This window comes from Drosophila pseudoobscura, chromosome X (assembly GCF_009870125.1).
Source record: "Drosophila pseudoobscura strain MV-25-SWS-2005 chromosome X, UCI_Dpse_MV25, whole genome shotgun sequence".
NCBI lineage: Eukaryota > Metazoa > Arthropoda > Insecta > Diptera > Drosophilidae > Drosophila > Drosophila pseudoobscura.
Window position 1 is genome coordinate 53299596 of NC_046683.1, and position 27465 is coordinate 53327060.

Sequence of the window (27465 nt, forward strand, 5' to 3'; positions counted from 1 at the left end):
ATGGGCTATTTGTCAGCTTGAGCGACAGATACACAAGACTTCAAAGTACGAGAAAGGGTCTCAAATTCAACACCATTTCATTGTAAACTCTTCCCAATTCGATCATATCCCATTCAAGTTGCATAATTCTCGTTGCATTTCCTTTATGCGTTTTTCTGGAAAGGAAGTAATCGGTTGATAGATTTCACTTTGTGACAGTTCCATGCAAAATGGAAAATTAATTTGCGATTCTCAGGCAGAGACACAAATGCGAATGCGAATGCCTTGCCATGCCATGCCATGCCTCGTGTGGAGTGTGTGTTTCGAGTAGTATTCAAGGAAAATGCCTGCCACTTCACAGAAAATGCATACCCCACCCCAGCCCAGTCGTCCGCCTCTGTTTGGCCGGACCGGACCGGGCCAATGTGGCCGTTTGTTTTGGCCAAAGTTGATGGACTCGTTTGGGGCGCCTACAGCCACGGCCGCCACAGCCGCCACAGCCGCCACAGCCGCCACAGCCGCCCCGCCGCACTAAAAGTGAATGGGCCGACGCGGCTGGGAGGGTGGGTGCAGGGGGAAACACTTGGGCAGCAGCAAATCGACGTTTTAACAATTTGGCTAAAGTTTAATAAACTTTATGAAATGCTGTCCTGAGTGGGAAATGCATGCGCAGTCGGGGAGCCCGCGTGGAGTCGTCGACTCCAATGACAATGATGCGGACCGCGGGTGGGGGCCGCAGGAGGGGTACTGGGGCTGTCAAGTGAGTTTTTCGGGGCGATAATGTGCCGGACAGAAAAAGGAAATTCAAGGAAAGCCATGGGACACGCCGCAGCAGGAAACAGCCAAGCAGCCATGAAGCCATCAAGCCATCAAGCCATCAAGCCATGCAGCCATGCAGCAGTTGCCATGTTAGAAAGTTGCCATTATTTCAGTGCTCAGTACTCAGTGTTCAGTGTTCAGTTTTCAGTGTCCAGTATTTCATTTTCCTTTTTTCACGCTCTTTGTCTATACAATTTCAAATTCAAATTTTCGCTGCATTCATCATAATTTTGTTGCTTCTTGGGGATGTTACGCAATCGGTAAAATATTCATTTTGCTTCCCTTTTCTGGTGACATTTGTATGCCATTTTCTTCTGTGCTTACGCAACCGAATGTCGCACACCCATAAATCATTAAAAAAAATCCATTGAAAAGGTGAATAATTTTATCCCACGAATATCGTATCTCAAGCCAAGTTTAGATATCTTTAATGCTCCTCACATGAAAAGCTCCGAAGACGTATCTTCTAATAAATACATATGTATCTCCGATCGTTCAAGCTGGTTCCTTCCATCGAAGTGTTGCTTCATTGAATTTCTATTGGCTTTCGTGGCCAAACTGTATATTAGCATCTATATTTTTTTATAGATTGTCAAATCAAATTATGCATCGCTCCAGCAAAGCAATCGAGGACGGGGGAGTGTCTCTGGGAACGGCCACTCCCGAGTCACACGAGCCACACGAGCCCCACGAGCCCCACGAGCATGTGGAAAGGCACTCCAGTGGCAGTGCCAACGATCGACACCAAACGGCCAAAAAGGAGCCTTGGAGAGAAAGTGGGGAAAATGGCAGAGATCGGTTGGATCGCTTCGAGGGTTATCATTATGCAGCAAATACACATACAGTGGGAAAACAAATTGATGGCCAGAAAGATATTTCCAAAGGAAAACCTTGGAAACTCCAGATATATATGATATATATATACATATATATATATAATCTTGTTTACCCTTTTCATATTCATCCATATCCATGGTTCTTTCTCTCAGTGTATGCAAAAGGCAGTTGCTGCTGCTGTTGCTGCCGTTCCCCCAAGTGGAGTGCAAAGAATCTAGTAATTACATGTGTACTCGTACCAGTATCCCATGAATGATGTATTGTGGGGATGCTCGCCATCCGATAGATATAATTTTGATTAATTGAAGAGGGAGAGAGCAAAGAAATTAGAGCGCAATCGGAATTTGACCAGCAGCCAACATCTTGTCGAGTGTGTGGAGTGTGTGGAGTGTCCGAGTAATTACGGGTTGGCTTTGGACCATCTATCCACATCGAGGATATGTACTCGTGGCTGTTTCTGCCAGCTGGATTCTGGAGAAACTCCGACTGCTGTAATGAACTGATAAGCGCATAATTAACATGGCCAGTGGTCGGGGGCATGGCATCCACCTGGCCAACACAGAAAGTCTCGTCTCCCAAGACCCGTGGAGACTCGCATGTGCAGCAGAAATATTTTTGCCCCCCTCCTTTCGAATACAGCGAAGTATTTTTAAGGCGTGTTGTTTGCTGTTTTCAATAGATTTTTGTCTTTAATGACTTTTTGGCTCCGACTCGGGCCGGAGTCGGAGTCGGGTGAGACGGGTGAGACGGGTGCTGGCTTTTGCCCAGCTAATGGCTTCGATAGTTTGGCTTTTGTTCTGCAAAGAATCGGGCTTTCTGCCTGGCCAAAAGTCGTAAGTGGGTTTGGTTTAGGTTCGGTTTGGTAATCTATTGGTGTGTCGGCATCGCTTTGACTCGAATACCGCTAAACCGTCAGCATAATGGGCCCCCGGGAGATCATTGCCACGCCACCCGATGGAAGTCTTGGAGCACCTGTTGGTCGCTCACAGATTTCGATGGGATTCATTGGGGGAAATGGGTCGCACATGCTGAGATCGGTATTTTGGCATTCATCTACGATTTGCATGGGATAAAAGAGTAATTCATTTGCCAAGCTTTTAATTACATTGCTAACTGAGGGAAAAACATTTGGACAGATCTACAAAGACGATCTTTGAGCTTCGAGATGAATAATCTTTCAGCAGTAGACTTGAGAGTCGAAGAAGCGGCTCTACAAGTAAAGGAGTCGATAGAATAATGATTCCTAATGCTATTCAAATGTAGCAAAACTTTCTTCGGAGAAACCAAAACTATCAATCCTTAAAGTAGAAAGTTTAAGGTGCAAGGAATCGCTGATGAAAATCTTAAACCATAAAACCATTGAATGCCCAATCATTTTTCCAATACTGTTTTTTAGGAATGTGAATCTATAATATTTTCTGAATTTCAAGAGAGTAGTAAAATCTCTGCAACATATAGTGGGAAGCAGAGTTTCCTTATGATACAAATAGTGGAATCAACCGAAAATATCCTATTTATCGCACTTTGAGGGATTGAAAAATAATAGAACATGCCCTAGAGGGACATAAGTATTTCATTCAATAATTTCCATCAGTTTCAAGGAATTCTACAACTCGGATAAAGAGCCTCCCATTAAAGTCAAATCCACTTGCTAATATTTTCTGTTTGGCTAAATTGCTAAAACGTTTTCAGACCAGACCCCATATATACATACATACTTATACGTTTACTACAATAATATTGAACAAAAACAGGCTTTTGAACAAAACAACAGCAACAACAGCCACAGCCACAGCCACAAAAACAAAAACAAAAACAATAATACCGGAGAACTCATTAAATAAAATGAGAACAAACCAAAGAGCGAAGAGAGCGAGAGAGAGGAAGGCGGAAGGCGCAAGGTAGAGAAGGCAGATTGAAGAAACGGAGAAGAAACACTCACAAAAACAATCAGCAGCAACAAATACGAAACCACAAGAAGTTGCACAAATAAAGGCAACAGAAATACCCAAAGATGAAAAGTTCAATGCACGGAAATCGGATTAAGCAGAGAAATTAAGTAATACTCGTACGTAGAGGCACTGGAGTACTCTATGAGACAAGTGCGAACAATCTATGGGATCTTTGAACGGAAAGTGAATCAGAATCAGAATAGGAAGGAAGCACTTGCTCTGGGCCCTCCCAGGGTTCTCCTCATGTCTGTAAGTCTCACCTTTAAGCAGCTCTCAAGAGGGAATCCATAAATCCAAATGTGTTCCACCAAGTTCCACCAAGTTCAACCAAGCACAAGTTTTCGATTTCTCACTCAATTATGTTTTTGTCAAATGATTTAAGCAGTTGGCACACTGAACGACGACGACGACGACGACTTTTTATATCGGTAGACGCGCAGGCGTTACGAGTGTTCAGATTACACCAAAAAAACAAAGGGACTCAAAATCGCGCAGAACTGGGCAGGTTTTTTCCCAACCGAACGCGTCGAAGCTTGAAACTCGACTGTGGGGCCGAAGCGCTCAGCCAGCCTCGTCGGCAAAACTCGCGTCTCGCTTAAAAGCTCTCTGGGCGAGCTTCACCAGCTGGCGGTGAGCTTCTGGGCCCCACTGATGGGGCTATTTGAGCGCAGCCAAAGAGACGGCAACGGATTTCCCATACAAATGGTGGCCTGCGTTGGCCACATGGGATGTGCTTTTTTGTGTGCTCCAAGTAGGAAATTATCTGATCGCTATCAGTAGGTTATCATTTTGAATTCTCTTCCGGGGAGCTGGCGAGAACTCTCCAAACGGACCATCACAGCTGGAGACAAGTAACTTTTTATCCCAATCCCTAACCAAATTGGTCAAAATTCACAGGAAACACATTAGCATTTACTTTACTTTATATACTCTACGCATAGCCCACAGTTCCACAGTTCATCTATCCTTCTTTCCTTGTTCCTACCATCTAAAATGCAAAACATTTACAAATTTATCCGAATAATAAGATGCGTATATTTCATAACTTTGTATTTATTTCTCGTATAACTACATAGTGAAATACTTTACGAACTGGCTCTCAAATGGAATGTAAATGAAAGACGGACTGGAGAGCCACTTGAGTAGTTTGTTTTAAATGGAATCGAAATGAATGATCAACAGAATGAAAAATACAAAAATCAATTCGAAAAAGTTCGAGATATTCTCAGAAAAGAAAAGTAAGTCCTTGAAGATCAAACGGGATCGCTTAGGCAGTCCTTAAGGAACAAACAAAACTAACAAAAAGTGTATAAAAACTCTATAGAGTAGAAATGAGTAGAAATCAAAGTTGTGATAATCGACCAGGTTCATATAGAGGTCTTTTGTTGTTGTACATAGTTTGTATTTTATTCAAGTGTTTTGCTCTGTTCTATTGCTGGGAGTTCATATTTTGGGTGGGGGGAGCGAATATGGAGTTACCCGTAAGCTAATAGTATTGTAAATTATTTTGAATTCGGCGTGGACATCTTCTCGTAGTTCTACAAAAAAAATTGGAGATGCGCTCCATTTGGTTCGAAATAGTCGCAGAGTTGTAAAAAAAAAATGATCACGACATGCTTGGCGTATAAATATTAAATCATATTAATATCGGTTAGCATCAGAAACGTTCTAGGAGCTAAGTACGAGTACAATGCTTTAGTTAGGCGAGTAATTTGCTTAGATTTGCTCACTTCTTTGTTTTCTTTTGCGTGATTAACCTTAGGTTTTTTGTGTGTTTCCAACTTGTACAATTACGATACATGTAGTTTGCTTGACAATTACAATTAATAATTGAATGACTCTCTAGCTCTCTAGGCCCGACCCATGTCATCCACGGCCAGCAGGCAGAGCACGTACATCATGCCGGCGCTAAGCAGGGCGGTCACGGGCACCGTCACTATCCAGGCGTAGGCAATGTTCCTAAACAGATGCCAGTCGACGCTGCCATCCTCCATGGGCACAGCTGGCTTCTGGGCTGGCTTTTCCGTGCCCGAATGAAACTCCTTCTTACCCTGCGCCGGGTTCTTCTTGCGACCCGCTGAACTCACATGACCCACGAAAACCACCGAACCGACCTTGCAGTGTGTGGTCGAAATCGGCAAGCCAATTTTGCTGGCCAGCAGTACGGTGATGGCGGCTCCGATTTCAATGGTGAAGCCACTGCAAGCAAGACGAACAGGAATTAGCGATAACATTCTTACATTCGAGAGCCAATCAATTGATTCCACTCACGTCGAAGAGGTAATTTTGGTGAGGTCATTGCCAATGGTCTCGATAACGCGCCGTCCCCACAGCCAGAGACCCACGGAGATGCCGATGCCGCCGTAGATTAGAATATATATTGGACTTTCCGCTTGTTGCATCACCGATCCCTCGCGGTAGATCATATAGAGTGCGATCAAAGGTCCGATGGCGTTGCTCACATCGTTTCCACCGTGCGCGAAGCTGCCGAAAGTGGCCGTAAGGATCTGCAGGAACGAGAACAGCATGGAGATCTCCTGGGTCTCCTCAGCGCTGCTGGCACGACGACCGGCAGCCCGCTTGAACTCGTCCTCTTGCTCATTGAGCGCCTCCTTACTCTCGATCAGCGGCACCTTGCTGGAGTTGGGCGACAGGGTGGAGCTAATCATCAGATCCAGGCTTCCAGCGCTCTCCACCACCTGCAGATTATTGTTGGTGGCCTTGCCACCTGCCCCCGCTACGGCTGCGGCGGCTGGCACACCGCTGGCCACCTGCTGCTGCGACTTGTGCTCCTCCTTGGGCGACTGAACGCGCTTAAAGCACTCCTGAAGCTTGCGTCCGTTCTGCTGCTGCTGTTGCTGGTGCTGCTGCTGCTCGTCGATGAAGTTGAGGCTGGTGATGGTGAGATCGGTGTTGTCCAAGCTGGCCTTGCCCAGCAGATCCTCGGCCTTCTTGATCAGCTGCGGATCGATCTTGTACTCCTCTCCGGGGGCGTTGTTGTTCTTGGCCGCGAGCCCAAAGGGCGCCAGCTTAAAGGTCTTGGGGGAGTTGTCGCTCAGCGAGACCAGCTCGGTGATCTCGGCGATGGCGGGCAGCGGCTTTCCCTCGCTAACCAGCGACAGCGGACGACGCTGCTTCTTGGGGCTGCCCGATGGCGAGGATTCTGTAAGAAATGGATTTAGAATCTTCTCTCAGGGGCTCTTTTTATCTGAAAAAAACTCACCCACGGAGTCCTCAAAATTAAACTTCACCGGATTCTCGGCCCTTAGGCGTTTCTCGATCTTTCGACGCTGAAGCGGAACTATCACCAGCTGGGTAAGCACCACCACTAATAGGGACAGGCCCAGGCTGGCACTCAGCGCTATCCAAGTGGGTATGTTGTCCATGTAGAGGAGCTTGGGTCCGTCCAGCACCACGCTGATGACGTTAATGAAGAATGTCACACCGTAGAAGATGGGCAGCGAGCGGAAGCCCGCCTTGAGCGGCTCCTGGGCACGCAAGATGAAGCGTCGTATGGCCAGGAAGAGAAGGATGCTCACAATGCCACTCATCACCGGCGAGATGAACCACGAGCCCACGATGGTGCCCAGCGTGGACCACTTGAGGCCCTCCACACCGCGTGCCACCAGCGAGAACCCGATGGTAGAGCCTACGATGCTGTGTGTGCCCGAGATTGGCAGCTTCAGGAAGGTGGCGACCAGCAGCCACACGGCACTGCTGGCCAGGGCGGACACACAGCCCAGCATCAGAACCTCTTCGTAGCCCTCGTACATGCCCACTTCCAGGATTCCCTTGCGCATCGTGTCCGACACCTTGTAGCCTACACGAAAGAGAATGATTAGATAAGATCAGAGTATTTTACAGGGCCTTGAATGTCCTACCAATCAGTACGGCGCCAGAGACCTCACAGATGGTGGCCAGGACGCAGGCCTGGCGGATGGTAAGCACACCCGAACCGACGCTGGTGCCAAAAGAGTTGGCCACATCGTTGGCTCCAATGCCAAAGGCCAGGATAAACGCGATCAGGAAGCCGATGACGACCATCCATAGTAGATCCGGCGAGAACGGCTCCATGGTGGTTCTTGATTGTGGTCGTTGGTTGAATGCAAAACTCAAAACTCTCTCTACTGCAAACTTCTACTCGGATTTTGTCTACCTCAGAAGCTAACTAAATATCGTTTACTCTTTTGCCAAAAAACAATTGCGAATCGTGGATTGTGGATCGGATTGGGTGGATGGGTGATGGTTGGATGGATGGGCGACTGGTGCAAAACAATCGATTGGAACTTATAAAATACAAGACTACGTAACAAATGATGGTCGAAACAAAAATCCAAATTGGTTAATAAGTGAGAAATTCGTTTCAAATATTCTCTAAACAGCCATATTTGCGCTTAAACTTCATTGTCGTTATTTTCATAATGAAAATCGGTGAACAACTCGCCGCGTGGGATACACAAAGTGACTTAAGTAACTAATGCCCTGAAATGTTTCCTTCTCCCTACAAGATCTGATCTATCAGATCTATCAGATCGATCAGCTCTATCAGCTCTCTACCTCTAAAAATATTCAATAAATAGTTAAAATCCTAGAAATACACAATTTGACCGGATGACGAAACACCAAACGAAACGAACAATATTCCAAATTAAAAACAAATCCTTCTCCTTTTTGGCCTGAATAATCCTTGCTGTAAGCCGATGTTGTTGTTGGAATTTCAAGCTAGTTAAGAAGTTCTCATAGACTTAACATAGGCACCACTCTCGTTTAATCCCGCGGATGACTCCTTTTAGCAAATAGTTTGATGGATTAAACGATCAGGTTGTTGAGTAAGTGGATTTTGGTGATGTTTTAGTTAAATCTAAGAAGTTTCTTGTTATGTTGAGTAGGAGTTAAGAGATGTCGAGTTTGCCAACTGAAAGACGAACAGAGTATACAGAGTATAACCATTAAGGTCTATAATATCATAAGCTATGGCGACTTACCTGACGTTTGGGGTAGCTAATTTGTTTCCACCGCAGAAAAGTATTCACCATGTCTGTAAAACGGAAGAAAAACGATTCCAAATTAAAGGATTATTCATTCAAATTCAAGGTTTATTCGAATCCTTTCCTTCCTCTACGGTAAATACCATTTATTTCCTAACTAGACCAGATCGTTCAAACGTTTAAGGCCAATTGAATCGAATTTATCTGAAACGGAATCTCATAAGCTATCAACGAGATTCGAACCGGTTAAAACAGCTTGAAACCATTGTTGATATATGCTTCATTAAGTTTTAGAGAACAGTATTATTAGATTTTGTTGCGTTTGTCGTGGATTCAAACCCCAATTCCATTCAATTTGCGTACGCGTAGCGCATCCCACTCTGCTTGCCATTAACCGGTAACAACCGGTAATCAATGTGCTTTCCAAATTCAATTGAAAGTTCATTACTGGAATTGGAAAATTTGAGATAGTTTCCACGGCAAACCCCGCCCCGCGTATAGTACCTTTTTGGCAGTACGGCCCGTCTCAATTCCCATTACAATTCACAATTGAAATTGTAATTGCTGCAATTGCTGCCATTTGTGGTTCAGATTGTAGTCATCAGTGTAAATTTAACAAACAATGGTTTTTATTGTGTAGAATGAAGATCAATGGCTGGCCAGGGCACAGATGCAGGTTATGTAAGCGATTTGCATGTGTTGACATGTCAGAGAGAGCTCCAATTGAATTCTATCTGTGTACATACCTATTGTATCAATTCCCCACTCGTTAATCTCGTAATTAGCCATCTGGTACCTTAATAAGCCAAAGAACAATACCATCTGAAGAAGGCGTCCCTCTTCCACGCAGAACAATACACATTTGGTGTCCAAATACTCGTAAAGCAAGAGCCTCTTCCCCTAGTGTGGCCCCACACAGTGGGAGAAGAAGAAGGGGGAGGCGTGGAGGCGGCCAAAGGGTAGTAACCAGGACAATGGCTGACACTGTGTCGTGACAAGGTCGCAACGCTTTATCCTGATTACGCTGCAGCTGACGTATGGTCGCGAAATTTCCATATTCGCGTGCGAAAAATCCTCACAGTTCGAGAACATCCTACGAGTCCCTACTCCCCACAATTCCACAATTGCACAATGAAGCATGTAATCAGAGTTCCTGCGTCAATCCATTCCAATTTAGGGCTATTTCGAACTTTACAACTAAAAATACGCCGAACACGCAACTGCGGAACGTTTTAGAGCCATTGCAGTGCTAATAAAACTGTCGGGGAAATTTTGTAATGGCCTCGAACCTGGAGGGCCACAAGAGAATTATGGCATTTCAATAAAACATGCATAAATCGGGAGCGAATAGCTCGCACAGTGGGGCAAAGGTTAATCGCTTGCGGCACAGGTTGATTCAACATTATGTAGCATTATATATACATTTCATTTTAGCGATGGCGCCCACTGTCCCTGCAAGCAATTGTGAGACTGGAAACTCTAGGCTCTCTGTAATTGGAATCCACCGTTAAGGCATAGCAGCATGGTGCACAAAGAGAGGGAGAAGGAGGGAGGCATTGCATGGCACAGAACTGGAATTGGAGGCGCAAATTGAAATGGATTGAATTGTGAGGGCAGCCGAGTGTGATATGGAGGATAGAGGCGTACTCCCACCTGCTGATGGTTCCAGTGTCAAGGCTAGACGGCCGCCGGCATACTGCATTTAGTATCGATTTAATTTTCCGTATTTTCCGGATCGTAGCAGGCACCGCCTGGCAGAGTGGTTGCATTCAAAACCTGACACCCGTACCGTTTTCAGAGCGCTCCACAACGTACCACCAAAAACAACAGCGAGTGCACCCTTAACACAAATTCCACTTGTTGTTGTGGTGGTTGGTTTCCCTCTTGGGGGTGGTTGCTGCAAGTTCAAGGTCACGCTTCGAATCCGGCCGGGGTAACTTTTTGGAAATTAACACCAGCTCATCCAGTTGCCGTAAAACTGCACGACGGAGGGCACTCAGAGCGTGGCACATTCCAATCGATAATCCGCCGCTATTCAAAATTTAAAATGCTTTCATGTGTGAGGAACAAATAATTAACAAACACGTGCAATAAATTACAGGTCTTCAGCAGTTTGCGGAAAACAAATCAAAGAGAGTGCCTGAATATCTAGCAATACCCTAACAATTATTACTGACAAATGAGATGGAAACTCATCTGCTGGATACATTTATGTAGGTACAGGGAACGTTCTTTTGCCAAACCAAAAAGATCGAACCACTACTGCTATTTACCATTCCAGTCTTTAGGGATTTACTAGCATATGTACACACATATGTACATATGTACATCTGTATGTATGAATCTATTGGAAATAAATTCCCATTGTAGGAGCTTGATTGGAAATACATACATATGTACATACATATATGTAACTGTCAGCATAGGAGAGTAATCACTGTATTCAGTTTACATTTCACAAATTCGCAAAACTGCGAACGAAGCTACACACGTCCGGCTGACTGTACCAGGCTCGGTGTGCAAACAGAAGGGGATACTCTTACCCATTACCGATTTCCTGCTCTGCCTCTTTCTCTATTCTGGACATTAACATAAATAAGCGTGTAGCATTCCCCTCAATCATCTCGTTTAGAGTTGTTTTCTGGACTTCTTTTTGGGGTTTTTTCCATCACACGCGATCCGCAATCGGATCACGAGTTTGTCGGCTGATTCTAAAAACGTGTGACGGGGCCGGCCCGGGCCAGACAAAAGAAAAAGAAACGCAACGAGCGCAAATTTCGGCGGACCCGACAAGCAAACGCGTCTGGTGCTGCCTCATTGAATTTTACATACATACATACATATGTACGCACATATGTGTATATACATGCACACGTATACGTATGTATTCAAACAATTATTCTCTACATACATATGTATTGGAATTCCATTGGGCAGAAACAAAAACAAAGAGGAAGGTGGAGAGAGTGAGGGGGGAGAGCATCTATGATCGCGATGTGTTCCAGAAATCTCAAGGGAATCGGGTTCAATGTTCCACCAGTCTCTAGAGATTCGCTGCTTTTCCATACATTTTTCCACAATTATTTAAAATCATATCTATCGGAAGATAATTAAATTTTTTAATAGTGAATTGCCCATATACATATGTACATACAAAGCTTATTGATTAACTAAGCCAAAATAAGATAAACAACAACAAAAATTGCCGCATTGGCAATCAGCTAAAAGAGATTTCAAACTGCCTTGGCATTTTTAGAGATTTTTGGAACACCGGCGATAGGAAGACAGACACTGAATGCGGGGAAAGAGTAATACTGTACTGTCAGTGTTGGGAGCAGGCTGCCAGGGGCAGAAAAAGAATCGGTTCTCCGGTGACCTTGCGGAATGGCTGCCCACAGCCCACACACGTTTCTCCCCTCAATCTGTTTGGCTCGTGATATCATTCATGCAGGAAAAATTGTTTTTTTTTGCAATTCGAAATTGGGTTGTTTGACGCAAGCAGAAAAGGTTGAAATATGGAAAACCGAAATACCGTGGGTGTACAATAAGCTGTGCAGTTTCAGAGTAACTGCATCGCTCTCGTTCAGTCGTAGAGCCAGTAGGGTTATTTGCCGCGCGCTATTTTAAAATTGAAATTGGTTTTATTATTTTTCTTTTCCTGCTGTTCTATTTTGTTTTCTTCTTTTGCTTTTATATTTAGTTCGTAGCCGAAAAAAACTGTACACAAAGTTGAAGTATTTGGCCGTTCTCCTCCTCTCACTCGCTCTGTACTCCACGGCACGAACCGTAAGACTGGCACAGTGGCTCGATTATGCCCATATCTTATGGTTCAACATACTTATTTCACGAAATGGTAATTTCATTGCATTTTTCAAAGTAATTCCTATTTTGCATAATTACTATTCTTAAATTTTGTTTGATGAACATAACCACATAATACTGTTTCAAGCCACACGGTAATTGCAAAATAGGTGCAAAATTCTGATAAGAAAGAGTGTAACCAGCTTGTAGAAAATTTCACAAAAACAAATCTATCAAGCGGATGAGGCTGTGCCCTGTGCCACCCCCAGTGGGTGGCACAATCATGAATCATGCTGTGTTGGGTCACGGGGAGCGTGGGGGAACAGGAATGTAACCGTCATCCTCGAACAGTCTGGAAGCTGCCAGAGGAGATGAGAGTAAAGGAGAGAGTGTATGCCATATGAGCGTGAGTGTGACTGTGAGTGTGCGCAGGGTGTAGTCGCATCCTAACGATTTGTTGCTGCAGCTGCGAAAAAAAAACAATGATCCACAACAGACGAGTTTGAAAACAGCTGCACACGGAACGGCCAGTGCATGCCAAACTGAAAGGAACAACTGTAAACTGTACTCAACGCGGGTCAGCGGCGAACAATAAAAAGAGCATGAAGAAAACCACAAAACTTATTCAGCAGCAAACCGTTTTCCACCTCTCACCACCCCTTTCACAGTTTCTTCAACCAATTCCGAATCAATTTTCGTGTCTATTGATTTTTCTAGGCAAACACACAAAAAAAATTGGAATTTGTTTTACAGCTAGAAAGCGTCCAAATGAAGTTTTATTTATTTTGCATTTGTGTGGAAATATATGGCAAAAAATGTATGTATGTACTCGAACACACACGTACACCCACGCGGGTTGGCGAAAACACGCGGCGCCATCAAGACTACAGAAGGATACACAAGGATATTCACAAACACACATACTAACGCGCACCAGTATCTGAGACACTCTTTGAAAATCATATTCCTGGCCTCTCGATCCCTTCCCGGGCTTGACAACTTTTCTCAGACCTAAGGTAACTTGTCCGCTGTGGTACTCACTTGAATAGCAGCACTTTTTTAAATCAATAAATTATTTATTGAATATATTTAAGTTGGACGAAGTCGCGCGCAACCACCGGCTTAGCTCAAGAAGTATCGTTATCAGTTATCGATAAAATGTAATTTTCATGAAAAAGCGTTGACCCACTTAATCCACCCTTGAAAAACATATATGTATTTATACAGGTGAAAAGCTTGAATTAAATCGCTGAAAATAATACTGTTTGTAAATAACCTTCAACTTTACTCAAAAAAAGGACCAGATGTTTTTCACCTGAACTGAGCTAATATTCTTCAAATTGCATCGTTTTCGTTGAGTGTATTTGAATACCCACTGGTCTACAATGGGTTAATCGTTCTCTGACCATGATCGGAAATCATATATCTCGATTTTGATATTTGGTATAATATTACTAGCTAGCTGATGATTAATTGATGAATTAATTTCCTAAAAGATTGGCTAATTTTAGAGACTCATTTTATTGGATTGTGTCTCTTTTTATACATGGTAACTACACGGTAATTACACATTGTGATCCATGCGACAGAATAAACGCTTGAGCTGCGCGCCAAAATGGAATTCAAAATTCAAATACCGGCGTATGGAAGTTACTATACGAACTATTAAGCGTGCTCAATAACTAAACGTTGTTAAGGTGTAAACAGAAATTTTGAGCTATTGAGTTAGCTGAACTATCGATAGGTACTCATTTCAGTGTAAATAGCCTATTATCTATTAACAAGGAACTGAATACTGAAGGAACTAGCTCTATTCCTTGATAAAGCAAAGCTACAGATACCAACCGTATTTCAATCAGACTGCACAAAAATAAGCTTAAAATCATGAAAATCAAATTAAAACCATTAGCTGGAATGCCCATAAGCTTTTTGTTTGTTTTTTTTTTCGAACCATTCGGCTTTTTTTACTCTGTTCAAATCGGTAAAGGCTCTCTTTTTCGCTCTAATTGAACACGAAAACGAGCAGTATGTCCCGCAACATAGGCAACATTCTGCATACCTTAGGGAAAAGGATATTAGAGAATTGCGCAAATTTGTGTCATCACAGGCTCACAGGAATGCAGAAACTAGTAAGTCTCTGTTTTAAAGGTATTTCAGTGATATATTGAAGGTGGGTGGTCTTCTTACAGAGACCAAAATTGGTATCGAGATCTGGATATATATACAAGAAACTAATCAAATGCATGAATACGTCTACTACATATCAATTTGAGAAAAAATATCTATTAATTACGTTTTAAAACAGTTTAGGACCTCGTTTAAGAGCTCGACGTGTGAAGTTTTTGTAGTATGAACTGGCAAATCTACATACTGTATATACTGTATGGTTAGTGATGAGACGGTATATTTCGGTATATTCGCTCAGCACAGCTCCTCGAGTGCTATTGTTGCAACAGATTTTGTTTTGGCTGAACTTTTGTTATTGGGAGAGACAATGGAGGAATGGTAAGCTCCTGCAGGGCCAAAAATATAAATGGGCTGTCAACACACGTATGAATCTTGTTCCGCAGGCTAGCCAGCGCCTTTAAGAACCTGATCGTAGAGGAGGACTTCTCGGACTGTTGCGTGATTGTCGAGTCGAAACGATTCAAATGCCATAAGATGATTCTAGGACTCGCCTCGGACTTTTTCAAGCGCGGATTCCAATCCGACTTCGCGGAAGCTGCTTCCGGAGAGCTTTGGCTGTCCGACACTACTGCAAAAACGTTCGAAAAGTTCCGTCTCTTTGCGTACACATACGATAAGAAGGCCGTCGCTAGCTACGACAATGGGGAGCTCATCAAATTGTTTGACTGCGCCACCATTTACCTGGTACCAACTTTAGCATCCGTCTGCATGGATATTATCAAGCAAAGAATACCAAAAATGAAGTATCCCGACCTGCTGAAGGTGTTTGACTATGGGCATCACATTACCAACGAGGGTTTAATCAAGGAAACGTCCCAAGCCCTGCGTTGCCTTCGCGGGCCTGTACCTGTTGAGGTTTATCAGCTGGGATCCGACGTATTCAGGGAATTCATCAAATTACTTTCCCTGTCGGAAATCATTCGTTTTGAGACTATTGAAAAATATGTTGCCATGTACGGCTTTGTCTCCCTTTGCGAGTTTAAATGGCAATTCAAAGGCCTATCCTCCCAGTCCAATGAAAAAACCGATGCATACGCCAACGAGAATCCATTCAAAATCGAGAAGAGCGACATTGAATCGGACAAAGGTACAGACCACGAGCCAAAGCGACATAAGGTCAATAACGAATATGTCAAAGATCTTTTGACTTATGTGAAATATGAAAATATGAATGTCCACGAATTTTACGAGGGCCCCGGCAAATCCAAGCTACTGACCCTTGAGTCCAAATATGATTTGTTATATAAGATCGCAGCGAAGGAAGGTCGACCTAGAATAGTACGCATGCCACTCCATATCCAATAAAATCAGAGAAAAATCATTTGATTTTTGTTTCTTTAATACACAATATGTCCAAACACTTAAATGGGATTTTCTTCATTAATAAGAAATAAAGTGCAATCGTTCCTCCGTACATATATATATATACGTATACATATATATATATATATACATATATATATATATATATATATATATATATATATATATATATATCTGTATATATACTAGATGGTTTGTATTGTTATTGTATCCGTTAATTTGTAGATATTTTCTTATTAATTTTTCATCATTTTATGTTTTTGCTTTGTATTTTAATGTTTTTAAATCGATATAGGTAAAGGTATGTAGATAGGTAATAATATTCATTCGCCTGTTTGCTTTTTTGTTTTGTTTGTTACTTGTGTGGTTGGTTGGTTGTCACGTGGTTGTCCCCTACTTTATCGCTTCTTGCACAATTCGGTCACATAGCTATAACATCTTAAACATCATAATCATAATCAATCGTATATACTTCTATATAATTTTGTTTGTTTGCTGTTTTACTTTCGCTTTAAATCTTAATCTAATATTTTACTTAGAGAGTAGCGTCATCGAGCATATTGAATTCGTCAGATCTAGGGGGTTGTAAGGTAAGGTTAAGTGGTAGCTTGGGGATCTCGAATTTGGAAAAATGTGCATGCCGTTGTACGGATGCACGGCCAACATTCAGAACACAAACAATCTTGCATTGGCTGGCCGTTCATCAAATATTCCATATCAATTTATACAACTTCTTCGTTCGCGTTCGGGTTTGGTATTTTGTTGGGTTTTTGTTTTTTTTTGCTAGGTTTCTAGGTTGTTGGATTGGCAAATTCAATATACAAGATGGAGATACTTTTTGTTTTGCTTCTAATCTTCTCTTCACGTGCGCTCCGCCCCGCTCTGCTCTGCTTGCTGATTTTTACTGAGTTTCGGTGTCCGTCCGTCCGCAGCCGGCTCTTACTACTCCTACTATTTTGCCTTGCTTTGCCTATGCTTCTGAATGCGCACGCATCAGAGCACCTCGGACACATATTTGGGTCTTTTGGCCACGGTGGCATCGGCAGTAGTGACGCACTCCTCCTCGCTGGCCTCGATATGGCCACTGTAGTCGGTTGGCAACTCTTCGTAGATAATCTCTTGATGCTGCTGCTGTTGCTGCACTGCCGCCTGCTGCTGATGGTGAAGCGTGGCAGTGGTCGGGTGGGGTCCTCCGGCCGTCACATGGTTTCGCTTAAGCGCAATCAGGGCTCCGACACCACCTGCATTCCCTCCTCCCTCTGTATGCGCCTGCTGCACGGCAACGCCGGAGTTTTGATTGGATACATAGTACGGACTGCCGCTGCTGCAAGAAAGACCAATATATGGAATATACCATTTGCCTACGGTGACCAGATGTGCCCTGTACACTAACCTGTACTGATTGGAATTATTGGACAGCGTCTGCTGCTGCTGTTGTTGTTGGTGCTGCTGTTGCTGGTGTGCATTCTGAGAATTATAGATGATTTCTGGAATAGAAAAGCACAGAACGGCGGACATCAGTTGAAACATGCATTGGCCAATCCATTGATTAGTCTAAAAATGGCTCTCGCTCTTACCGGCATCAGCAGCGCGCTGTTCCATCGACATGCCTGGCGATCCAGGTGCTGATTGCAGCACGATATCTTGAAGCGGCGAGCTCTCGCGCGAGTTATCTGGAATGTACAAATGTAGGTTATACTAGGATAGCGATTAACGCACACAATCCATCCACATACCCATGTGACTCGGGGAAACGGGCGCCGAACGGGGCATGCCATAGGGCGGACGAAAGCCCTGGCTGCTGCGCTGGCGACGCTTCTTGTAGCTGTGATCAATCAGCTTGGCCCCGCTGTCCGGATCGATGCGCCAGAAAGAGCCCTTGCCTGGCTCGTCTTGGGAGCGAGCCACCTTGATGAAATACCTGCAAAAGCCGGGAATGGAGGATAGGATTCAGCTTAGCTTTGTCTATGTGCGATTCAATTTGGGTGGGATCTACCTATTCAAACTGAGATTATGACGAATGGAATTCTGCCAGCCCTTGTTCGTTTCCTTGCGGTAGTACGGATAGTGCTTGACAATGAACGAATAAATGCCCGAGAGAGTCAGCTGCTTGTCTGGCGCGGCGGATATTGCTTGGACAATCAGCTGAGCGTAGCTGTACGGCGGCTTCTCGTTGTGGTTATAGCTGGCTGTGGAGGGAGTCTGGAACAGATCCTGCTGTGAAACAGAAAAGTCAAATGAGTACATAATAATCACATAAAGGTCCCATATAGTTACCGTATTATTGTTACTGTAATTGTTGTAATTGTTGGGCTGATTCTGGTGGAAACCCTGACGAGGACTAGCCGGACAGCTGTTGGCGGCGCTAATTGTACCTTCGATGAAGAAAAATATCATCCATTAAAAGATAGAGTCAATACTGATTCGAGCAGCCTTTATAGAACATTATATTTCAATCTTTCTTCCTCACTTATTCAACCTAATTTGAATCCTTCGTTTGGGTCAGGGCCGGGTTGGACCTGGGCCCACCCGCTGTTGGGGGCGGCTGTACATCCTGGGAAGCCTCGGCTTCGGCGGCCCGCTTTTCGCGCAACCGCCGCAAGCGTTGGGTAAATACAATCGCATACATTGCGGCAGCCAAACCCATTAACACGCTACTCTCTACTTCCTACGAAATAATTTTGAAAATCTACGAAAGAAATTTTTTTTAACAGTTGCTAAAAAAATCAGTTGATTAAAACATGCTTGCCAGCACATTGATTTGGAAATTTCACACCTATCTTTGGCTATTCTACGAGTTCCGTGAGGAACTTCAGCTGGCTGCAGCTTCGGCTTATATCTTTAATGTTCTGGGCACAACTGGAATCCGGCTTCCAATTGGACACTTGCTGATGGGATAAAGTTAAATTCCACTTGCCAGTTGGTGATAGATAGGGGCTCTTCTGCTCCTTCTTGGGTATGGATATCTTGAGCGGTGCATAGATGCCGGTACCGTCGACGGCGCTTATCAGATGAGCCGGCGCTGCTTGAGGCACCACAACGACGTTGCCGCCCCTCTGCTGCTGCTGCTGAAGGGCTGAATGGTGAAGCGGGTGGAGAGGTGCGTGTGGGAGTGGGAGTGGAAGGAGCGAAGGCTGCTGCTGGTGCTGTTGCTGCTGCTGCTGTAGAAGGTGATGCGCTGGCTGATGCTGCTGCTGTTGGCTGTGATGGTGGTGCTGCTGCTGCTGCAGATCGTCTCGTGGCGGCGGTGTGATGATGACATGAGCTCCAGTGCTCCCGATGGCATTGTGGTTGTTTCCCGCATGAGTAGCCGCAACCGTGGCGAGGGCTGGAGAGGAGGCAGCGTCAGGAACAACGTTCGCCAGAGCGGCCACGTAGCTCTCAAACTCTATCCGAATCTCCGTGCTGGGGAACCGAAAGTAGCATCTGCAAGGGAGGTTAACGTAACGGATTAGCCTATCGCTAGCCACTTCATCGTTTAACTTACCGCGGCGGCAGCCTCATTGGATCCACATTGCGGCGCTGCAGAAAGTCGTCGACGAAAATGCCGTTCTTGCTGAGGCACTGCACAAAGAAGGCGCGCACCTCCAAGTCATAGAGCACTTGGAAGTGCTTCCGCGAGACCAGGTTGTTCTCGGCCACATTGAAATGCACCAACGACGTGGAGGAGTTGCGTCCGATCACGGTGACGGTATCAGTGATGGGCAGCACTTCCTGGTTGAAGCGCAGCTCCCCATACGGCGGTGTTGTGGCCGAGCCCCCTACGGATGCGGATACGGAGGAGGAGGTGGTGGCAGGTGGGTGGTTTGCTGAGTTGTTGTTGTTATTGTTGCTGCTGGCGGCAGTCAGTTCCGAGTTGTTGATGCCGCCGGCGCCGCTGCTGCTGCTGTTGTTGTTGTTGTTCAGCACTGCTGCAGCCCCATGGTGCAGCTGCAACATGTCCTTGGCGATGGCAACAGTGGCGGCGTCGGCCGCGCCGGCTGCTGCGGCAGCGACTGCAATGCTGGTGGGAGTGTTCAGAACGGTGTGTACCGTTAAAATGTGATTGTTGCTGCTGCTGTTACTGCTGCTGTGGTGATTGTTGTTGTTGTTGATGGTGCTGCTATTGCCGGTGGTTGTTGTTGCTAGTGTTGTGGTTGTGGTTGTGGTAGTGGCGGCCATTTAATCCCACTTTTACTATGCTTACTTACTGTATTTGTCGGGGCCTAAAATGATTAATAAAAAGATTGATTTTCGGCAAAAGTACATCGAAAGAAATACTCCCACACCACTCTCATGCATACACACACACACGAAGAACTTTGTTATTATTTGATTTCGTTTTCGAATTATTTTCAAATAAAATTAGTTAATTTTGTTATTCTCACAGTTTTTCACGCGGCATTCGCACATTTTTCGCTTGTCCCAAGGTTCTTAAATATTTTCCAAATATATACACACAGATACGAAGGCGCACACACACACACCCGCTGCCACTCTCCCTGCTGACTGGCAGTTTGTGTCCCCCACTCTGTCGCTGTCTTTGCCTTCGTCTTCCACTTCGTTTCTGTTTCGGTTTTTGCTTTACTCTGTTTTGCTACCGCAGCCGCCGCACAAGCACTCATACAATAATCGTAGTCACCCATACATATGTGTGCATGTATGTATCTACATATGTGTTTTGCTCGGCAACAAGAAGAAGAGAATAAAAATAATAATAACACTACTACTACTACGCTACACTACGTGAGTAAACACACATACACACACACAATAGAAGCGCACCGAAAATAAGAGCAGTGTTCACGCGTGCGCTCTATGATTTTCCCGGGCATTAATGGCGTAATGTGGAGTGTGATGCCGGCGAGAGCAACACCAGGCAGCCCAATGGAAAATGCCCCCCCCCAATACCCTTTAAAGAGACAACGTAAACGGAGCTACGGTTTTTATGCCCGGTATACAAAAACTTACTTGTGTATATACTGACTGAGCACCGGGTATGAGTACTGTCGCGGAACGTTTGCCGCGACTCACGTACAGACTTGTTTATATTTGGATTTCCGCACCATTCTCTGTTCCCATAACAACAGGATTTCGCTCTCCTCTCCGCACACAATGTCTTGGTGACCAGTGTTGCCAAAAAAGGTCCAAATGACATTTAAATTTATTTAATTAATTTAATTTAAATTTAATTTAAGTTAAAGAAGTCCGCCAATTGAAGCTAATTCTGGGCATCTACGGTCAACAGTGCGTATATATGCATCTCGCTCACTTTCATTGGTTTTGAGACGGCAAATCAAAGGATAACGAAAATTCTTTTTTAAAACTCAATGTTTTTCACTAAAATGTTAGATAAGTGAACTAAACTATTTTAAATAACTATTTGATGCATTTCTTTGTAACTCATTCAAATCTTTCTTTTCAGAGAGGTTAAACAGAATTAAATTTATTCCTAGTAAGAAAAGTTTGTTATTACACACATACATATATGCAGAGATCAATGTTTCATAACATTGTTTACTTCGGATTTGAAGTGCTCGTCTCCACGTGCTTCTACTTTTTTAGGGTCTTTTGGAAACTAACAGTACAGATCCGGGAATTAAATCTCCACAAACATAAAATTAGCTGTTCGGTATTTTTCTGTACTATCATAACAGTGCGTTGTTTTCGCCATATTAAAGAATATTTAAGTTTATCAAAGATATAAAATTTTAAATCAATGTTACAATTATGATCCCTTAGAAAGTTAAAAAGGGGGACTTCCCAAGAGCAACATAAATATATGTATGTACACATCTTGAAAGCATTCCAGATCACCTACGAATTATTTATAAACCAGAGCGCCAATGGAAAGTCGAACAGGTGTTGTCCAAAAAAAAGATTTCCAACCAGAAGTGGATCTATGTTTTTGAGCCACTGTTTTCGCTTAGACGAAGCGAAGACGGTTCTCAGCAACAGAAACGAACGAGCTTACTTCGGTTCTTTATTTATTTCGTGGGCTTCACACATACCAACAAAGCAGATTCTCGCACTGACTCTCCTCCACAGCACCCCACCACATGGTTCCCCAACCTATCAATCGATCGAGCTTGCATGCATAAACATGCAAAATGAAACCAAAATAAAATTAACGAGAACAACAAAAGGCAAACAAACGCCCATACATACATACATATAAATAAACCCGCACACAGCTATATACTCGTTTACGTAAATACACACATTTACACACACAGCGCACACACATAGATAGCGTATTGGAAATGCGTAAAAAATGCCGCTCGTTGATTTTTCAGCTAGCAACCGACTCCACCTGCGCATACATATTCACATATACTCAGATGTGCATGTTTGTCTCACAAAAAGCACACTTTTCACAACGGTCTTCTCGCTTTTCGCTCGGCGATTGCGTAAACTTTCCGCCCGCTTTTTTTTCCCACCTAACATCAAAATATGTACACATACTTCAGCCTACAACACACACCACACTCCTGCGCTGGCAAGTGTGCGTGTGTACAACACTTGAGCATGTTCCAAAATTTATATATTTATAATTTTACTCCTCTCGTCTTGTCCTCTCGTCTCATCTCTGTCTCTCTCTGCTATTGGTTTTCTCTCTTTCTTTCGCTGTTTATATTTTTGCACACAACACGTTTTTCACTGCGTGTTTGTGTGTGTATATTATTTTTCGTTCGCCTTGTTTATTTTTCTTTTTTTCGTACCTTTTTTCTGCCGTTCTGCGCTCGAATTCCGGAAACTTCTCTATTATATACGTAACACTAGTATTTGAACAATATTTTAAAGCCAATTTGTGCACTTTTTCAGCGATTTTAATGCGGTTTTTCCTATTCTTATTGCTTGCAGCGCAGCGCGGTCCGCAGCACGATGAAAAGGAGAAGAAGAAGAGAACGGTCGTTCGACCGGGTGGCAACGCGTGCTCGAAGACAAGCAAAAAGAAAGACGCAACAAACAGCGCACAATGGCTCGTACTCCGAAAATTCGTAAAAAAAATTTGATTTCTAGTTGTTGCATCTGGCAATACTTTTGTTACACTTAAATTTACGAAATTCAATAGCTTCCAACAAAAATTATAAATGCATGTTTAAATTGTTTTAAAGGACCACATTTGAGTTTGACCGTTAATTACGCACTTTTTAAAGTTGAAGAGGGTGTTCAATTTTTCGTTCAGTTTATAAGTCAAGATTTTTGCAGTGTGCTTTGAGAAAACGACCCACTGTGCGGTGCATGTGGTTTTCGACCGAAACATCTGGCAACACCTCGATCAGCTGTGCTGGTTTTGTAACAGATCAATTCGATTCGTCTGCGAAAATGCTAAGCTTGACGCGCCTACTGAACTCCGCCCTAACGCTGCAGCCGCCGCAGCGGGCCGTCACTGCCGCCCTGGCGCTGCAACAGATGCGCACTAAGACCAAAGTCGTGGAGAAGCCACAGCCCGGAGCTGGCCAGCAGTTCCGCCGGATCGTGCACTTTCCCGAGGAGTACACGGTGGCGCCGCTGAAGATCACACACCTGGCAGGGCGCGACCCTGTCAGCGGTCGCATGGTGGCCAAGGGTATCGGCGGCGGCATCAAGCAACAGTATCGCTGGGTCAAGTGGGTTCGTGACGGACCCGGCGAGGGAGCACCCCAGGAGGAGCTTGTCGTGGAGATACTGCACGACGGTTGCCGGACGGCCAAGGTGGCCCTGGTGGCGGTGGGCGACGAGCTGAAGTACATTCTGGCCACGGAGAACATGAAGGCAGGCGACGTGCTGAAAACTTCCCGCGTGATTCCGCGTATTCCCGGTAAGTAGCTCCGCTTGTGTGTCCATTGAATGCTAATTTTTTCTCTCCCGCAGTGCGTCCCAATGAAGGCGATGCCTACCCATTGGGCGCCCTGCCCGTAGGCACTCGAATCCACTGCCTCGAGAAGAATCCCGGCCAGCAGTGCCACCTTATCCACGCCGCCGGTACCTTCGGAACCATTCTGCGAAAGTTCGATGACAAGGTTGTGGTTCAGTTGCCCTCCAAGCGGGAGTTCGCCTTCGACCGCATCTGCATGGCCACCGTGGGTCGCCTCTCGAACCCCGAGCACAACAAGGAGCACGTGGGCAGTGCCCAGCGCATGCGCGAGATGGGCAACCGACCACGGTCGGGCCTCTGGAAGCGTAAGGAGGGAAAGCACGGCCGCAAGATACGTCGCCTGCCGCCCATGACCACAATAGCACCGCCGCCATCACCCAAGCAGGAAGCCATACAGTTGACGCTAGATCTTTGAAGCATTTTATGTCTATAGAGTCATGTCCCAGGTCCAGGCCAGTCGGAACATTATACACTTAGAGCTAAGAGTTACAATCTACTTTCGAGTTTTTTTCATGGAGAAACCCGTGCCGTGGAAGCTATTCACATCTTTTATGTCCTCCAAGCCGCCGGACTCATCGGTCCCACGGTCGCTGACTGGTCTAATGCTGCGATCGAACCTGATCTGCCCGAACTTATAATGGTAGTCCGGAACGCCGCGGGGCAGAAACTTCTTGACCACTGGTGTCTCCAGCTGACTCTCCTTCTTTTTCTTGCCATCCAGTCGAACGCCAGGACCCTTGAAAGTCTCCACCACTTCCTCGAGGGCGGCCCCGAGGGCACTGGCATCGCTGGCCCCGGTTCCCTGGGTGCCCTGCTGGCCCGAGCCCGGGATCTGGGTCTCGTGATGCTCTTTGTAGCCGACGGGCGCCTCGAACTCCACGTTCATGTCGCACTCGATGATGCTGACGGCGTTGCCGGGACGGGTCTCCAGAACGCACAGCTCGTAGATCTTTTTGTTGTATTTAATGGCGATGACGTCGCCCTTGGTGAGGCACGCAAAGTTCCGCAGCGCGTTCTCCAGCACGGCCTTGGGATTTGTGATGTCCAGGAAGTCGGTGCTGTTCGGCTGGAACTTGGAGAACGTGGCCACGGGCAGAGAGACGCTCTCGATGATCAGTATATTGCCCTCCTCCAACAGCAAGTTGTGCATCATCCAGTGGGGCAGGTAGCACTTTCCCTCGTCAGCGACGAACTCCAGGACGCCAGCGTGCGAAGAGCGCATCTTCTTGTTGTTGGAAAGCTTGAAGAGCATCGGGTACTCGACGTTTAGGCGAGTGAGCGTGTCCAGGGCGGAGGGCGGCATGATGACTGCAACAGGATATAGTATAAGAGTGCGATGATACTTGACAAAGCAGGTATGCACTTACTCTTGCCTCCCTTCTCCACGTCGGAGCGCTCGTTGCCCGGGAGCATCGACACCGAGTAGCACTTGTATGTAGCATGGAAGTTTCGTCCCTCTGGGAACATCATGTTGAAGCCGCTGAAGTGGAACATGGCGTCAGTTGTGTGTGCTTTCTTCTACGACTGTGATTATTGATTTTTCCTCTTGGGAAATTGAATTTTGCCTTCTTCAATTCTTAATTGGATCCTTTGTTTCGGGTGCTGTCAATTTTGTGTGTTTGTTTTCTGAAATGTCACGAATCTTTACAAATCTGGCAACGCTGGCTAGGGTGTGCAGCTGACCTGGTAATATCATTTTATCCATAAGTCTAAAGTGAATATACGGAATTTTTAATACTTTTCAGTATTTTGTGGGGTACAAATATAAAACAAAACATGCCTTCCGGTCACTCTTTCACTTTCAAACAATTCCATTTTGGCGCGCAGGTCTAGAGATTATTGAGTCGACTGGATTCAAAAGTGTAGTTACCGTTGTTACCATGTGCAAAAAGAGACATTTTTGTTTACCTTTTTCGCTAAAACCTTTTTTAGGCAAAATCCAATAACGTCAAAGTAGTCAAGTAGAAAATAGTTTCATTAATTGGATACAATTATGTGGGCAGGGCTGCGGGTACTATCTAGCTAGTAATATGAAAGGGAATATCAAAATCGAGGAATATGTATAATGTAAATTCAATTCGTCAGTATATTTACGGTATATTTTGAAAATGAAATGGTATATTTTGGTATACTTCTGAGGGTCAGACCGTATATTTCATATATAAATCAACTGCACTGACCAGAATTTATTTGCTCGCTGTTTAATAAAAAAAACATTAAAATAATGGTTAAAGCTGTCTGTGTAATTAATGGCGATGCCAAGGGCACCGTTTTCTTTGAGCAGGAGGTGAGTTTATCTACTAAAGCGTTAAATTTCTGGAAATGTTCTAGAAAAAATGGCAGTCCACGGTAACAACAACAGCAATAAGCGAAGCCATTTTAAAGGTCGAAGTGCCGGTTTCCCCGGTCCCCGCTCTGTGGCTATAGAATTGATGAATATTGCTGTACAGAATTAAGTGCGAGCGCGGTTTTCGCTGTGTCATTTAACAAATGCAAATTATATAAGTCGAATAACAGTGCGCAGCTCAGCGTATCTGTGTGTATGCGGGCCAGTATGTACATGTCACGATTGTACACACACTTTTCGCTTATCGGGAATCCGAGCATTATCATGCCCCTAGAGATAATCAAGTTGTTCAACATTCATTCTTTGTTTTTTACAACAGACCAGCGAGGCTCCCGTGAAAGTCACCGGCGAGGTGCTGGGCCTTGCCAAGGGACTGCACGGATTCCATGTGCACGAGTTCGGGGACAACACCAACGGCTGCATGTCGTCCGGCCCCCACTTTAACCCCCGGAACAAGGAGCACGGTGCCCCCACCGACGAGAACCGCCACTTGGGCGACTTGGGCAACATCCAGGCAGCCGGTGACAGCCCCACGGCCGTCAGCATCACCGACTCGAAGATCACGCTGTTCGGTGCCGATAGCATCATAGGACGCACCGTGGTCGTTCACGCCGACGCTGATGACTTGGGCAAGGGTGGTCACGAGCTAAGCAAGACCACCGGCAATGCCGGCGCCCGTATTGGCTGCGGTGTCATTGGCATTGCCAAAATCTAAGCGGGAGGCAGTCAACGATTCTAGAAACTAATACATATATAATATGGTAACGATTACGCAGTAAAATCGGGTTACCTTCCTTCGCACTATATATTGGAAAACGACATATGAAATGATATACTTTGGCCTGTGGTCTGTTAAGTTACTTCTATCCACTACCTTTGAGGTTCAATAAAACGGTGTTTTCAAATTAACCAATAATCAACTAAACGAACATCTTTTGTATTTATTTTTGTTTAGATATATGTACATAGCTCGTACCTTTTCGACTGAGAATCAAATTATTTAATGGGAAGGGAAGTCGAAGGAAACCTGAGACTTTAGACAATGCCATTTGTTTAGGACTAAGGGAGCTAAGTTTTCCTTACGACACGAGGCGTAATAAGATTGATTAAAGAACCTTTATAGAATAGGAGGAATAGAACAGAATGCACGAGTGGGATTTTAGGAAAAGCTTGATTCGCATCCACGAGCATATTAAAATGATGCGAGCAGCCTCATCCTTTAGAGAAAGATTCCACGAAAGAAAGATTCCAATCACAGCAATTCCCCTACCGTCCAGAGGATAGGAACAAGAATTATCAATATTTTCAGATAGGTCCGAGTGTTTCGGTTCCGCTTGTCAAAAGAGATTCTGATAGGTAATCTCAGCTTCAAGGCGATTTTAATTAACTCAA

General features: G+C 44.7%; 7 protein-coding genes across 16 annotated transcripts in view; 3 read left to right on the forward strand and 4 right to left on the reverse strand.

The window, feature by feature from the left end:
* Nucleotides 1-4157, reverse strand: part of IRSp53 (Insulin receptor substrate 53 kDa) — a 31570-nt gene extending 27413 nt beyond the window's left edge. For all 4 annotated transcript variants that reach the window (XR_004470062.1, XM_033383220.1, XM_001353902.4 and 1 more), the window contains exon 1: nucleotides 3848-4157. The gene's annotated coding sequence lies outside the window, so the exon portion shown is untranslated. The remainder of the gene's footprint in view (nucleotides 1-3847) is intronic.
* A 467-nt stretch (nucleotides 4158-4624) lies between these two features.
* Nucleotides 4625-13546, reverse strand: NaPi-III (Na[+]-dependent inorganic phosphate cotransporter type III). 2 transcript variants are annotated; one of them, XM_001353904.3, is made up of 6 exons: nucleotides 13418-13546; nucleotides 8573-8625; nucleotides 7469-8502; nucleotides 6811-7407; nucleotides 5859-6750; nucleotides 4625-5786 (listed from the first exon to the last, which is right to left on the reverse strand). In XM_001353904.3, exons 3-6 carry the CDS (start codon nucleotides 7659-7661, stop codon nucleotides 5438-5440), a joined length of 2031 nt encoding a protein of 676 aa, XP_001353940.2. In that variant the 5' UTR covers nucleotides 7662-8502; nucleotides 8573-8625; nucleotides 13418-13546; the 3' UTR covers nucleotides 4625-5437. The 2 variants fall into 2 exon arrangements, with proteins under 2 accessions (XP_001353940.2, XP_033239119.1); XM_033383228.1 differs by lacking the exon at nucleotides 13418-13546 and adding an exon at nucleotides 12108-12354.
* A 1208-nt stretch (nucleotides 13547-14754) lies between these two features.
* Nucleotides 14755-15886, forward strand: LOC6900776 (uncharacterized). Its single transcript, XM_002135099.3, has 2 exons — nucleotides 14755-14881; nucleotides 14947-15886. Exons 1-2 carry the CDS (start codon nucleotides 14760-14762, stop codon nucleotides 15866-15868), a joined length of 1044 nt encoding a protein of 347 aa, XP_002135135.3. The 5' UTR covers nucleotides 14755-14759; the 3' UTR covers nucleotides 15869-15886.
* A 250-nt stretch (nucleotides 15887-16136) lies between these two features.
* On the reverse strand, nucleotides 16137-22814 carry FoxK (forkhead box K). 6 transcript variants are annotated; one of them, XM_015187852.2, is made up of 9 exons: nucleotides 22588-22810; nucleotides 19374-20091; nucleotides 18804-19312; nucleotides 18164-18261; nucleotides 17883-18100; nucleotides 17623-17807; nucleotides 17464-17559; nucleotides 17280-17373; nucleotides 16137-17210 (listed from the first exon to the last, which is right to left on the reverse strand). In XM_015187852.2, the coding sequence occupies exons 2-9, from the start codon at nucleotides 20045-20047 to the stop codon at nucleotides 16880-16882; spliced, it is 2205 nt and encodes a 734-aa protein (XP_015043338.2). In that variant the 5' UTR covers nucleotides 20048-20091; nucleotides 22588-22810; the 3' UTR covers nucleotides 16137-16879. The 6 variants fall into 6 exon arrangements, with proteins under 6 accessions (XP_015043338.2, XP_001353941.4, XP_033239116.1 ...); XM_001353905.4 differs by having other exon boundaries at nucleotides 16137-17207; nucleotides 17883-18103; XM_033383225.1 differs by having other exon boundaries at nucleotides 17883-18103; nucleotides 22588-22809.
* A 325-nt stretch (nucleotides 22815-23139) lies between these two features.
* Nucleotides 23140-24222, forward strand: mRpL2 (mitochondrial ribosomal protein L2). Its single transcript, XM_033383235.1, has 2 exons — nucleotides 23140-23669; nucleotides 23723-24222. The coding sequence occupies exons 1-2, from the start codon at nucleotides 23195-23197 to the stop codon at nucleotides 24139-24141; spliced, it is 894 nt and encodes a 297-aa protein (XP_033239126.1). The 5' UTR covers nucleotides 23140-23194; the 3' UTR covers nucleotides 24142-24222.
* On the reverse strand, nucleotides 24124-25383 carry Ufd1 (ubiquitin fusion-degradation 1-like). The gene is made up of 2 exons (XM_001353907.4): nucleotides 25094-25383; nucleotides 24124-25034 (listed from the first exon to the last, which is right to left on the reverse strand). Exons 1-2 carry the CDS (start codon nucleotides 25218-25220, stop codon nucleotides 24220-24222), a joined length of 942 nt encoding a protein of 313 aa, XP_001353943.1. The 5' UTR covers nucleotides 25221-25383; the 3' UTR covers nucleotides 24124-24219.
* A 471-nt stretch (nucleotides 25384-25854) lies between these two features.
* Nucleotides 25855-27002, forward strand: Sod1 (Superoxide dismutase 1). Its single transcript, XM_001353908.4, has 2 exons — nucleotides 25855-26013; nucleotides 26393-27002. Exons 1-2 carry the CDS (start codon nucleotides 25951-25953, stop codon nucleotides 26786-26788), a joined length of 459 nt encoding a protein of 152 aa, XP_001353944.2. The 5' UTR covers nucleotides 25855-25950; the 3' UTR covers nucleotides 26789-27002.
* The last annotated feature ends 463 nt before the right edge of the window (nucleotides 27003-27465 follow it).